Source organism: Otolemur garnettii, unplaced genomic scaffold (genome assembly GCF_000181295.1).
Source record: "Otolemur garnettii isolate 467f Iridium unplaced genomic scaffold, OtoGar3 scaffold00221, whole genome shotgun sequence".
NCBI lineage: Eukaryota > Metazoa > Chordata > Mammalia > Primates > Galagidae > Otolemur > Otolemur garnettii.
This window is the reverse complement of record NW_003852616.1, coordinates 1,785,203-1,799,255: the sequence shown is the minus strand read 5'-3', so window position 1 is coordinate 1,799,255 and position 14,053 is coordinate 1,785,203. Positions and strand designations below refer to the sequence as shown.

General features: G+C 36.4%; 1 protein-coding gene across 4 annotated transcripts in view; it reads left to right on the top strand.

The window, feature by feature from the left end:
* Window positions 1-14,053, top strand: part of FNDC3A (fibronectin type III domain containing 3A) — a 220,253-nt gene that overhangs the window by 59,812 nt on the left and 146,388 nt on the right. For all 4 annotated transcript variants that reach the window (XM_023508068.1, XM_023508069.1, XM_023508067.1 and 1 more), the window contains exon 3: window positions 5,330-5,405. In XM_023508068.1, coding sequence (XP_023363836.1) covers window positions 5,330-5,405 — 76 coding nt within the window. The remainder of the gene's footprint in view (window positions 1-5,329; window positions 5,406-14,053) is intronic.

Below are 14,053 nucleotides of genomic sequence, written 5' to 3'. Positions count from 1 at the left end.
AGTATTTCAGTATATACTAGAACCTGGATGAACCTCAAAAACATTATTTTAAATGAAAGAAGCCAGTCACAAAAGTTTAAAAATGTTTCTTTTAGAGATGTAAAAATGTTATATAGTTTACTGTATCAATGGTTGTACAACTGTGTGTATACTAAAAACCACTGAATTGTATACTCTTTATGGAGTAAACTTTATGGTATATGGATTATATCAATAAAAATGTTTTTAAAACCCATTCGCATTTTGAATATGTGTTTATATAACTTTAATGTGATTGTTAATATTCTGGAAATAAATTATTATTATAAAACTAGGTGTTTCTTTAATAAATAAGTCGTAGAGTCAATTTCAACATCAAAATATAGGTTATTTCTCGGTATATGGTATTAAATATGGAATGTCCCAAAAGTTGCCATACATAAGGAAACTAGGAAGTTGTACCTAAATGTACCTTTATTTACAAAACATTCATTACAAAAATGTTAAAAAATATTTATAAAATATTCTGGAAGTTTTGGCCTCCTCTTTGTAGCATTTTCTAGTGAATATTTTGTAACTGTACTTTACAGTAGTTTCCCTGTGTATGATGACTTTTGGGACACACTATTGTTTATATACTGTCTACTCCTTTATATACATATGTATATAAATGTTACTGACATGTTCCAGCATCAGAAAGCAAAAATAAAATAACTAAAACTATGGCTTTAAAATGAAATATATTTGGAAATAGCATACTCTTTAAATTCTCACTTAACTAACATTGGCTGATCCAAAAGCAAATGCTCCTGAAGCTCTTTGTTGATTTAGTTGCTATGCTGACAGAGTACATTCATGTACAACAGAAGGGTTGATGTACATTTGCTAATTTGATAGAAAGCAAGCTTTGAGGTAGGTAATGATGATAACACTGATAATCATCTGTACTTTAACATCCCATTTCTACACATATTTTCACCAGACAGTATAAAACGAGATAAGGTGCTACCAGAATGGAGTTTGTAAAGGTTAACTTATTAGACTAAGGGCAGTCGGAGGTCCAGCGTGCCACTGAAGATTATTACCTCAGTATTTAGTGAATTGGAACAAATTGGAACATCAGGAGCAGAAACTGTTGACTCTTAACAGCAACTATAGATGGCTATGGTAGCAGCAGTTAAATGAGGAAATTAAAGAGGATGCAAGCAATAGTAAGTAAATTGCTAAAGTTTTGAAAGTGGGTAAAGATGTTTATGATTTAGCACTTAAATTTTATCATTTATATCTAAATTTTATATATTTATGTGTTAGGGAGTAAGATCATGATACTTTCTAAAAATATAGATTCTGAAAGGGAATAAGAGCTACAAATATGTCAGTTTTGAGTAAACTTAAGAGTATTAACTGTTTTTACCATAGAATACTTTTATTAAATTTATAGATACCTGTATTTTGAGAAAATACGATTTAAATGAAATAACATCTTAAAGACCACTTTGTGTTAAAAAATATATATATATATGTGTGTATATATTAGGTTCCCTACTTGTACAGATGTAAAAAAGAAAAAAAAACTCTTAGGTTATAAGTACTTTAAATACATAAGTTAGGCTCTCTCTTCTCTCTTCTCTTTCCACTCTCCTGCCTACTCTTCTTCTGCTCTACTCTTCTCTCTACTCCTCTTCCCCCTCACTCTTCTCTACTCTCCCTCTCTCTCTTCTCTTCCCACTCTCCCCTCTTTTCTCTTTTCCTTAATGCTGCTCCACAGCCTCCCTCCCCAACCAATAAAACCTTTCATACAAGCAAAAAAAAAAAAAAAAAAAAATACATAAGTTAGAAATGGAGTTATTTTAACCTATAGCTTACAATTATTGCAAAGATAATTATATTTTATCATTTTATTGTGAAGTTAAAATTCATGGAGTCTTGGTAACTGCTATATTTTCTGGTGGATTTGCAGTTACCTGATGATAGGTGGTGTTAAGCATTTTTAACATACCTGTTGGCCATTTGCTTGTCATCTTTTGAGAATTGTTTATTTAGGACTTTTGCCCATATTTAAATCAGGTTATTTGGTTTTTTGCTATCAAGTTGTTTAAGTTCCTTATATGTTCCAATTATAATCCCTTATTGGATAGATAGTTTGCCAGTATTTTCTCCCATTCTCTAAGTTGTTTCTCCATTTTGTTAATTGTTTTCTTTGCTGTGCAGAAACTTTTTAGCTATGTAACCCCATTTTTCTATTTTTGCTTTTGTTGCCTGTGCTTTTTGAAGTCTTACACAAAAACATCTGTATCCAGACTATAATCCTGTAGCATTTCCACAATGTTTTCTTCTAAGGGTTTTATAATTTCAGATTTCATATATAAGTTTGTTGTTGTTTTTGAGACAGGGTCTTCTGTCACCCAGACTGGTGTGTGGTGGTACAGTCATTGCTAAACTGCAATTTCCAACTCCAAGGCTTCAGTGACCCTTCTGCTTCAACCTCTTTAGAGTAGCTGGGACTACATGTACCCACCACACTTGGCTAAGTTGGGGGAGTTTGTTTTTCTGTTTTTGTTACTGTAGCTCCATAGTATATATGAAATCAGGTAGCGTGGCGCCTCTAGCTTTGTTCTTTTTACTCAGAATTGCTTTTGCTATTTGGGGTCTTTGTGTTTCTGTGCGATTTTAGGATTGTTTTTTTCTATTTCTCTGAAGAATGTCATTGGTATTTTGATAGGGATTGCCTTGAATCTATAAATCCCTTTGGATAATATAAACATTTTAACAGTAGTAATTCTTCCAATCCATGAACATAGGATATCTTTCCATTTGTGTATGTATAGAATTCTTCAGATTCTCTTTAATTTCTTTCACTGGTGTTTAATAGCTATTTTTGTATAGATCTTTTACTTCTTTGGTTAAATTTATTCCTAGGGTGTTTTTTTTTTTTTAAGATAGTGTAAATAGAATTGCTTTCTTAATTCTTTTTCAGATTGATTGCTGTTTATAGAAACACTACTGATTTTTGTATTTTGATTTTTATCCTGCAACTTTACAAAATCTGTTCTTGATGGAGTCTTTTGGATTTCTTAAATGTAAGATCATGTCATCTGCAAATAAGGATAATTTGTATGAAGCCAGTAGATAATCTACACACCCACATAAGAGAAAAACTCATATCAATTCAAGGTGGGGGGCAGGGGAACGAGAGAAAGGGGAAGAAGGATGGGGATGGGTGTGCCCCCACTTAATAGATACAATGTTAGGGTGTATGGTGTATCTCTTGGGGCAGGACACAATTATAAGAGGGATTTTACCTAACCAGTGCAAACATTATAACCTAATTCTTTGTACCCTCAACCTGAAACATTAAGAAAAAAAGGATAATTTGACTTCTTTAAATGCCTTTTCTTTCTCTCTTTTGCCTAATTGCTCTAGCCAGGTGTACTAAGCCTTTGAAACACATCTCAGTACGGACTAGCCACATTTCAAGTCTTTGATAACCAAATTGCACTCACTGGACAGCACAGCTCTAGAAGAAGTTAAATAGAAGCAATAGAAGATATCACAAAGGAAAAAATGGATAACATTGCCTTAGGAATATAAAGAATTGTGGTAAAGAAAAAGGAAAAAACAAAGTGAGATAAAGATTTACAGCATATTATAGTATAATATTATTATCCTTGATATGCAGAGAATCCATACAAATCAGTAATAGCACTTAAAATCCCCAAAGACAGATGGGTAAAACAACATGAATAAGCAATTTATAAAAGAGCTAATAACAAGTATAGAAGTAATAGTTAAAGAAATACAAATTAAAACAATAGTATAGGTTAAGTCTCCCTAATCCAAAATGTCCAAAACCAAAATGATCCAAAATCAGAGACATCTTGCGCAGCAGTATGTTTCCACAAATGGAAAATTACATACCTGACTTACGTGGTGGGTCATATGATGGGTCACAGTCAAAACTTTGTTTCAGGTATAAAATTACTTAGAATGTTGTATACATAATAACCTTCAGGCTATGTGTGTAAGGCTTATGTGAAACCCCAAGAGATCTCATTATGTATATACAGATACTTCTAAATCCAAAATTTAAAACATTTCTGGTCCCAGGCATCTCACATAAAGGATACTTATCTTGTAATATCCTGTTTTCATCTGTGAAGGCAACAAAGATTTACAACTATAATTTTCAGGATTGCAGAAAATGTGATAAAAGGGTCCAGACTATGAGAGGGAATGTGAAGTAGTAAAACCCTTTTAAACGGCAGTTTAGTATAATTGTGATGGATGTGTTACTTAGTTCAAAGCATTTCACATTGTATATCGAAGAAGTACCCTGAACCCCATAAAGGCATCCGTGTACAAAGTTATGATTTAATAAAAAATAATTAATGAAAAAAAATTTTTGAGATGTGCAAAAATAAATAAATAAATTATATATATATTATTTCAAAATAAAAAAAAACAGGCAGTTTAGCAGCAGGCACTAGAATTCTGTTTCTGGGAATCTATCATAATGAAATAATACTAGCTATAGAGAGGGGAAAACTACATACCAAACTGCTCATTCTCCCACTGTTTATAAAATGCAAAAATTGAAAACTATCTAAATTCTTCACATTAAGGGAACGGTCAAGTAGTTTATGATATAATCATTTGATAAAATGTTTTTAAAAACATGGAAGTCTTATAATATTAAACTTAGGAAAAGATACAGAATTTAATAACTTGTATGTAGAATTTAGGGGAGGAATCAATCCTATGCAAAACAAGACTAAGAAATTTATCAGAATGTTAATAAAGTTCATCTTAGGATAGCAGGAGTTTGTTTTTTCCCCAGTTTCTGTTTTCAAATGTCACAAAATTAGTATGTATTACCTCTATAATAAAAAGAAAACTACTTAAAATGATATGATTAATTTAATACATTCTCAGATATGACTTAAGATATAATACTAATTGAAGTATGCTCACCTCATGCTCTATTAATTTATGTTCTATCTTTAGAAAAAATCTGTTACTTAGCCACTGATGAACTCGTATAGATGATCCAAATATTCTGTGGTTTGACTCCGTCTTTGTTTCAGAGTGAAGTTTATTGACTTTTCAATGAAAGTTGGCCACGGTCTTCTTTTTCTATTACCTTTATTTTTGGCTTAAGTCTGACCTGTAGAAAAGTGAAGTAATACTTTTATAATAAACCCACATCTTAGGTATGTAATCACCATTTTACATCCCAGTTTTTGAAGGGTAAATAGTTCACATCTGCTCTGTTAATAGCAATACTGAACATTTTTATATTCTGATTTGTTCTTTTGTTGTTTTGATTAACATTTCTTCCCTTCATTTTAAGGTTATTTTGGTACAAGTTAATCCAGGGGAAGCATTTACAATAAGAAGAGAAGATGGACAGTTTCAGTGCATTACAGGTAAGAACGGCAATCAGTAATAATCATTTGAGACCAAATAAACAAAAATTTATGGCACATAATGGTCTATGTATTTATGATTTCTTTCTTTCTTCCTATCATCACATAAAAGTACTGCAGTAGCATTCTGATTAGTCTCTTTGCTCTGGTTTCTTGATTAATCTTACTATAATATTACATTGTTTTTACTCAGAAATCTGCAGGGAATTCAGTACAAGTGCCTCAGTATTGCAGAAAGATTATTTCAATTCCAGTTGTTCCCACTTCCCCATCAGTATTGTTTTGCTTCAGTGTTCTATTAGGCTTATTTGCTGTCTCTGGAACCTGTCTTGTGCTATCTGTACTAGTTCCCTTTTCTAGAATTCACCCCTATCCCTACCACCCTCAGCCTATTCAAATCTTACCAATGCTTTAAAACTGAGCTCAGACCTTACCTTTAATAGATTTTTCTATTAGACTATTATTCTATAGTCTTTCTTTAGTGAGCATCCTCTCAGCACTGTTGACTTTTGGGCCAGTAATCCTTTGCCCCAGGAGGGGGCTGTTCTGTGAATTTTAGGAGGTCAGAATCCCTAACTTTTCACCCCCTAGCCATTCCCACTCACCCACTCATGTATGACAAAGAAAAATGTCTCCAGATATTACCAGATATCCCCTAGAGGGGCAAAATTGAGAACCACCTTCATATGTGAACATGATAACAACAAAAATGTCACTGGCTTTGGAAGTGAGAGAGAACCTGTGTTTAAATCCTTATTCTGCCACTTATTAGTTACTTGATTTTGCACATATTACTTAACCTCCATAAGCACATTTCTCATCCATAAAATTCCCATCTCTGTCAACAATAGTATACCTCATAGGATAATTGTATTTGCTAATATATGCATAATGCACTCTGAACCAGACTAGGCACATAGAAGGCACTCAATAAATGATGGTGAGTGCTGTGGTGTTATTGTTAATAGAAGGTGATCTCCATCTCCTGTGCAACCCTGTATTACCAATTATTGTGCCAGCCATTTACCAAGTAACTATGTGCCATCTTATAATATTTCTCCTAGTTGTATTTTTAAAGTTACATAAATTTTATATTGTTTTTCTTAAAATATTTATTCAGTCTCTCCAACTAAGATCTAAGCACTTTGAGGACAGTTACTATTTCTTACATTTCTTATTATTCCTTTCAATTCTTGGCCTTCTATGTTGGCTACTTAGCAATAGTTGTTTTAATATTAAAAAAGAGCATTAGACATAGGGTGGCCATGTACGTTATCATCGCCAAATAGAGTACTTTTGAGAGTGAAAGGACCCTTGCAGTTACTCCAAGACATGTGATGTAAACCAAGACTATCCAAGGTAAACCAGGAATTGAGATACTCTTCTGTTCCCCCATTTTATCTAGGTTTTCTAGTATATTTAATCAAAGAAGAAATAGACCTAACTTAATGAGAGAAGTAATTTTCTGAATAATTAAAATTAAAGATTTTAGGACAGCACCTGTGGTTCAGTGGGTAGGGCGCTGGCCCTATATACTGAGGGTGGCAGGTTCAAACCCAGGCCGATAGTGCCGGCTACTCAGGAGGCTGAGGCAAGAGAATCACCTAAGCCCAGGAGTTGGAGGTTGCTGTGAGCTATGATGCCACAGTACTCTACCAAGGGCGATAAAGTGAGACTCGAATGTCTCTAAAAAAAAAAAAAAAAATTAAAGATTTTAGCTTGCTATTTAAACTTTTTATATCTTAGAGTTGAGTTAAAAATATGTCTAAGTTAATTTAAATCATTTGTGTGGGAAGTTCTTCACAAATGGGAAGAAGCCACATGTTGTGGGATTAAAGGAAACCAGGCATTAGAATTTGTAAGCAATATTGTAAACCTTGCCTGTCTTCACTTGTCAATTAGATTTTTATGAAAACAATTTTGTTTTTATACTACGCCCCTTAAACTAAAAGTATTTAATAGAGCACACATCTTTTTTCAAATTGTTTTCAATAAATATTACTTATAATAGCAACATTTTAACTAATACAGCATTGATCTTTTCAAACACACTGGAAGATACTTTTTTTTTTGGCAGTTTTTGGCCAGGGCCGGGTTTGAGCCCACCACATCTAGTATATGGGGTTGGCACCCTACTCCTTTGAGCCACTGGCACTGCCCGTTTTGTTTTGTTTTTCTTTTCTTTTTATTGTTGGAGATTCATTGAGGGTACACAGAAGCAGGTTACATTGGTAGCTTTTATTTGATAAGGACCCTCTTATATTTATGTCCCTCCCCCAAAAGGTGAACCCTATCCCTTGACCCACCCCAAGCTCTTCCTCTTTCCCTTTCTCAGCTTTCTCCATCCCCCACCTCCCACTGTGTACTAGGACCTTAACTGTCCTTATATCAGAAGTGAGTACATAGGATTCTTATTTCTCCATTCTTGTGATGTTTTACTAAGAATAATGTGTTTTACATCCATTCTGGTTAATACAAAGGATGCAAAGACTCCGTCTTTTTTAGTGGCTGAGTAGTATTCTGTGGCATACAAATACCACAGTTTGTTAATCCATTCTTGAGTTGGTGGGCATTTAGGCTGTTTACACATTTTGGCGATTATAAATTGAGCTGCAGTAAATAGTCTAGTACAAGTGTCCTTGTGATGAAAGGATTTTTTTTTCTTCTGGGTAATGCCCAGCAGTGGGATTGCAGGGTCAAATGGAAGATTCTAGCTTGAGTTCTTTGAGGGTTCTCCATACTTCCTTCCAAAAAGGTTGTATTAGTTTGCAGGCCCACCAGCGGTGTAAAAGTGTTCCCCTCTCCACATCCACGCCAGCGTCTACAGTTTTGAGACTTTGTGATGTAGGCCATTCTCACTGGGGTTAGATGGTATCTCAGGGTGGTTTTGATTTGCATTTCTCTAATTATTAGGGATGATGAGCATTTTTTCATATGTTTATAAACCATTCATCTGTCTTCTTCAGAGACATGTCTCTTGTCTCTTGTCTCATGTCTCTTGCCCAGTGATCTAAGGGATTGTTGATTTTTTTTATGTTTATTATTTTGAGTTCTCTGTAGATCCTAGTTATCAAGCTTTTGTCTGAATCAAAATATGCAAATATCTTTTCCCATAGAGTAGGTTGTTTGCTTTGGTTGTAGTCGCCTTAGCTTTGCAGTTTCATTAACTCCCATTTGTTTATTTTTGTTATTGTTGCAGTTGCCAAGGAGGCTTCCTCATAAAGTCCTTCCCCAGGCTGATAGCTTCCAGTGTTTCCCTTACACTTTCTTCAAGGATTTTAATTGTTACATGTCTTAGATTTAGATCTTTTATCCATCTTGAATCAAATTTAGTGAGTGGAGAAAGGTGAGGGTCCAGTTTCAGTCTTTTACATGTGGAAATCCGGTTCTCCCAGCACCATTTATTGAACAGGGTTTCTTTCCTCCAGGGTATGTTCTCGTTTGGTTTATCAGAGATTAAGTGGCTGTAAGATGTTTGGTTCATCTCCTGGTTTTCTGTTTGGTTCCAAATGTCTATGTCTCTATTTTTGTGCCAATACCATGCTGTTTTGATCACTGTGGCTTTGTAGTACAGCCTAAAGTCTAGTAGGCTGATACTTCTGGCTTTGATTTTATTATGAAGAATTGCCTTGGCTATACGGGAGGTTTTTTTGGTTCCACACAAAACAAAGCATTATTTTTTCCAAGTCTTGAAAGTATGATATTGGTATTTTAATAGGGATAGCATTGAATCTGTAGATTGCTTTGAGAAGTATATACATTTTAACAATGTTGATTCTTCCAGGCCATGAGCATGGTATGTTCTTCCATTTGTTGATATCCTCTACTATTTTCTTAGGGGTTCATAGTTTTCTTATAAAGGTCCTTCACCTCTTTTGTGAAATGTATACTTAAGTAGTTCATTTTCTTTAGAGCTGCTGAGAAGGGTATTATGTCCTTGATTTTCTTCTCATCTTGGTTGTTATTGGCATATACAAAGGCTCCTGATTTGTGGACATTGATTTTATATCCTGAGACCTTACTGTATTTTCTGATAACTTGCAGGAGCCTTGTGGTTGAGCCTTTGAGGTTCTCTAAGTATGGAATCATATCATTGGCAAAGAGGGAGAGTTTCACTTCCTCTGATCCCATTTGGATGCCTTTAATTTCCTTCTCTTGCCTAATTGTATTGGCTAGAGCTTCCAGCCCTATGTTGAATAGTAGTGGTAATAGAAGACACTCTTCTATTGTTCCAGTCCTGTGTGGAAAAGCTTTCAGTTTTACTCCATTCAGTATAATATTAGCTATGGGTTTATCGTAGATGGCGTTGATCAAATTAAGGAATGTACCACCAATGCCAATATTCTTCAGTATTCTAGTTAGCAAAGGATGTTGTTTTTATCGAAAGCTTTTCTGCATCTATTGAGAGGATCAGATGGTCCTTGTTTTTGCTCCTGTTGATATGGTGAATTATGTTTATAGATTTGCATAGGTTAAACAGCCTTGCATCCCTGGGATGAATCCTACTTGATTGGGGTGTATGACTTTTTTTAATGATAAGTCTGGCCAAGGGTTTATCTATTTTATTTACTTTTTAAAAGAACCAACTTTTTGTTTTATTAATTTTTTGAATTTTTTTTTGTTTTCAGTTTCATTAATCTCTGACTTAATTTTGGCTATTTCTTTTCTTCTGTTTGGTTTAGGGTTAGATTGTTCTTCTTTTTCCAAGTCCATAAGGTGGTTTGTGAGTGTGTTGGTGCAATTTCTTTCTGTTTTTCAAAGGTAGGCATCTAGCGTGATAAATTTTCCTCTCAGGACTGCTTTTGCTGTATCCCAAAGGTTTTGGAAGCTTGTGTCTTCATTGTTGTTGTGCTTAAGGAAATTGGCAAGTTCCTCTTTAATCTCTTCTTGGACCCAACTATCATTCAGCATAAAGTTTTTTAATTTCCAAGATTATGTGTCGGGTTGAACAGTTTTGTGGGAGTTGAGCTTCACCATTATGGCCTTGTGGTCTGAGAAGAGACATGGTATAATTTCTGTTCCTTTAGTTTTGCTTAAATTAGATTTGAGTCCTAGGATGTGATCTATTTTGGAGTATGTGCTATGAGTTGATGAAAAAATACATTCTTTTACTTTGGGATGGTATGTTCTATGTATGTCAATTAATCCCATTTGATCTAGGGTGGCATTTAAGTCGTTTATATCTTTGTTTAGCTTCAGTTTAGAGGATCTGTCCAGTTCTGTTAGAGGAGTGTTGAAGTCCCTGACTATTAAGATGTTATGTGATATCATATTGCTCAGACCCCTCAAGGTCTGTTTTATAAATCTGGAAGCATTTAAGTTAGGTGCGTAAATGATCAGAATTGAGATGTCTTCTTGGCTTGGCGCCTGGGGCTCAAGTGGCTAAGGCGCCAGCCACATACACCTAAGGTGGCGGGTTCAAATCCAGCCCGGGCCCGCCAAACAACAATGATGCCTACAACCAAAAAACAATAGCCAGGCGTTGTGGCAGGCGCCTGTGGTCCCAGCTACTTGGGAGGCAGAGGCAGGAGACTCGCTTGAGCCCAGGAGTTGGAGGTTGCTGTGAGCTGTGATGCCACAGCACTTTACCCAGGGGGACAGCTTGAGGCTCTGTCTCAAAAAAAAAAAAAAGAGATGTCTTCTTGTTGTATTGTTCATTTGACCGGTATGAAGTGTCCACCTTTGTCTTTCTTAAATTGTTTTGAATCCGCTTGTGTCTGAGAATAAAGATCATAACCCCTCCTTTCTTCTGATTTCCATTTGCTTGATACACAGTTTTCCATCCCTTAATCCTGAGTTTTGATTTGTCCTTCAGGGCTAGGTGTGTCTCCTGGAGATAGCAAATAAACAGTTTGTGTTTTTTCAGCCAGCCAGCCAGCGCCTGTGCTCTACAGTGGGGAATTCAATCTATTGACATTTATTCAAAGTATCAATAATAGTGGTAAAATTCTATTCATCTTATTGTGAGGAAGTTTATTGTGTAGTTTAATCCTTTGTGCCATTTTAAGAGTTAAATTCTGGCCTCTGGCTTATGGATATATACTTTTGTGGTAGTCCATTTTGGTGTTCAGTATTGAGAATAGGTCTAAGTATTTCCTACAGAGCTGATCTTCTTGTGGCTAATTTCCTCAGTGTTTATAAATCTGTAAATGCTTTGATTTCTCTGTCAACTTTGAAGCTAAGTTTGACAGGATACAGAATTCTAGGCTGCAAATTATTTTGTTTAAGGATGTTGAAAGTGGAAGACTATGCTCTCCGGGCTTCTGGAAGGTTTCAGTAGACAAGTCTGCTGTTAATTTAATGGCCCTGGCCCTTGTAGGTCAGTTAGTGCTTATTCCTAGCTGCTTGCAGGATTTTCTCCATCTTGATTTTGGACAGGTTCATTACAATGTGTCTTGGACGGGGTTTGTTAGCATTGAGATGTCCTGGGTTCAGTATCCATCTGAAAGGAGTGTGTCAGGATCTTTAGTAAAACTTGGGAAGTCTTCATTTATGATAGTCTCCAGTAGGGCTTCCATACCTTTGGGACAGTCTTCCCCCTCAGAGATTCCTATTGTCCATATGTTGAAACACTTCCTGGCATCTTGTAGTTGTCTAAGCGCCTGCTCTTCTTTTTCTCTCTTCTTTTCTGACTCTGTTATTATCTATCTTAACTCCAAGACTTTATCCTCTAATTCTGATATTATTTTTTCTCCGTGGTCTAATCTGTTTTTGATACCTTCTATCGCTTCTTTACATTCCCCAGTTGATTCCTTCATTTCTTTAAGTTTAAACAAAGACAAAGGGTTAAAGCAAGAAAACAGAAAGGCAACAAACCAAGAAAAAGAGAAAGACAATACTAGAAACGGAGTGTAGTGTCTTGGCTGATGCCAGAGTACTTTATATGGGAGAGTTGAGTGAGTACAGGGAACTCTGTCAACTGAGAGAATGTCATGTTGTGTACTAGGGTGAGGGAGTAGTTCAAGCTAAAATTCTGCAACCAAAACAGAACAAAAAAAAGAATATAGAAGTCCTTGCTCTTGTTGAATGTAAGAAATGGAATCTAGGAGAAGATCCAACCTTACAAATTAGCAAAAAGCAACTCACATTGAAATAAAATACTAGAAAAGAAACAAAGTAAAATTAAAAAAACCGCTAAGGTAGCCTGATATAATCACTCTCAGCAACCAATTGAGGAAGCTGAATTAAAGACAAGATGGAAGGAAAAAAAGCAACAGCAATCAAAAGAAAAAAAAAATTATATACACATATGTGTATGTAAGACGTAGGGATTCAATTTCTGTAGTATATTTATGCTATAATATACTTTCTGGACACTAGGTGGTGCTGTGAATTTGGGGTCAAACAACCTCTCTTTGGATCCCAGGCTTAGAGCAGTATGCCAGCTTATTTGTTCCTGGCGGTTGCCCGTCCACCTCAGTACTTAGTTCCCACAGATTTGGGATTCCACAGTTCTCAACAGTTCCTCAGCGACAGGCCTTTGCAATCCTCCACATGAGGAGCCCAGGTCCCTGTGCCTGTCCCAAGTAAAGGATCGCTCCCCGCAGGCGGGATCCTGTCTGCAGCGCTCTATGTCCCCAGCAAGAAGCCCACCAGCACTATGGCACACTGCTTCCAACAATGGGGGAACTTTCTCCCCGTACAGATGTCTCCCCCGCTGCCAAACCACAGCGAGGCAACAACATACAACACCCCAACCTGGCCCCAAAATTGCGCTCGGGAGTGCATACTTCTTCATTCCAGAAACCCTGAGCCTGATAAGGGCATACGTCCGCTTCTCGGCAGGTGCCTAGCAACATCTCTGGGGGCGCATTCGCTTCTGCGGCTCACCTCTGTTCGCGAACCCTTCCCCTTTGGATGTTCCACTGGTTGCCACCTGCGTCAGGGCCGCTCGAGCCAGCAATCTAATCTGGCCACCGAATTCCGCTCGGGAAAGCAGCGTTTAGTCTCATAAAAGGAACTTAGAAATTATCCCCTGGATCGCGCCACAGCTACCCAGTGCCACCGCAGCCCCGGGGATCTGCCTGCCCAGAGCCTCTGCGGCCCTGGAGAACCCGCCGAAACTTGTCCAGATGTGATAGTTCTCCGCAGCTCCAGCCAAATCCCGCTATCCACTTCCAATCTGCAGACTCCGAGCCACCGCTGTATGTCGATATTCCACACTGGGCCCCATGCAACCCTCTCTCTCCCTTTGCCCCTTTGCTCTAGGAAGGCTCGGCTAAACGACCTTCCCTTCCGCCATCATGCTCTTCCTCCCAATTATTGTTTTAATGTGACTTAAAATACGAAAACTGCTCACCCTGGTTGGATAACCATACCTTGAATTACACATATCTTGTAGTTTAGAAGTTAATTTGTAACTGTAATCTGTAAAGCACTCCCCTTATAAATCAATCAAATTTACTTTATATGTGGTGATGACCCCTTGATAAGGACCAAAAAAAAAGAAAAAAGAAAGCATATCTAATATAATGTGCCTGTGATACTAACAGTAGAAACTACCATGTAAAGCTATTTTTAGGCAGGGACATATTTCTGTGCTTCAGTGGAAAACAAAGACTTCATTCTCTATATGGCAGACCCTGAGATTAGAGACTTTGTTATAAAATTATTAAGCAGAATGTTTTTTGGGTTTTTTTTTTTTTTTT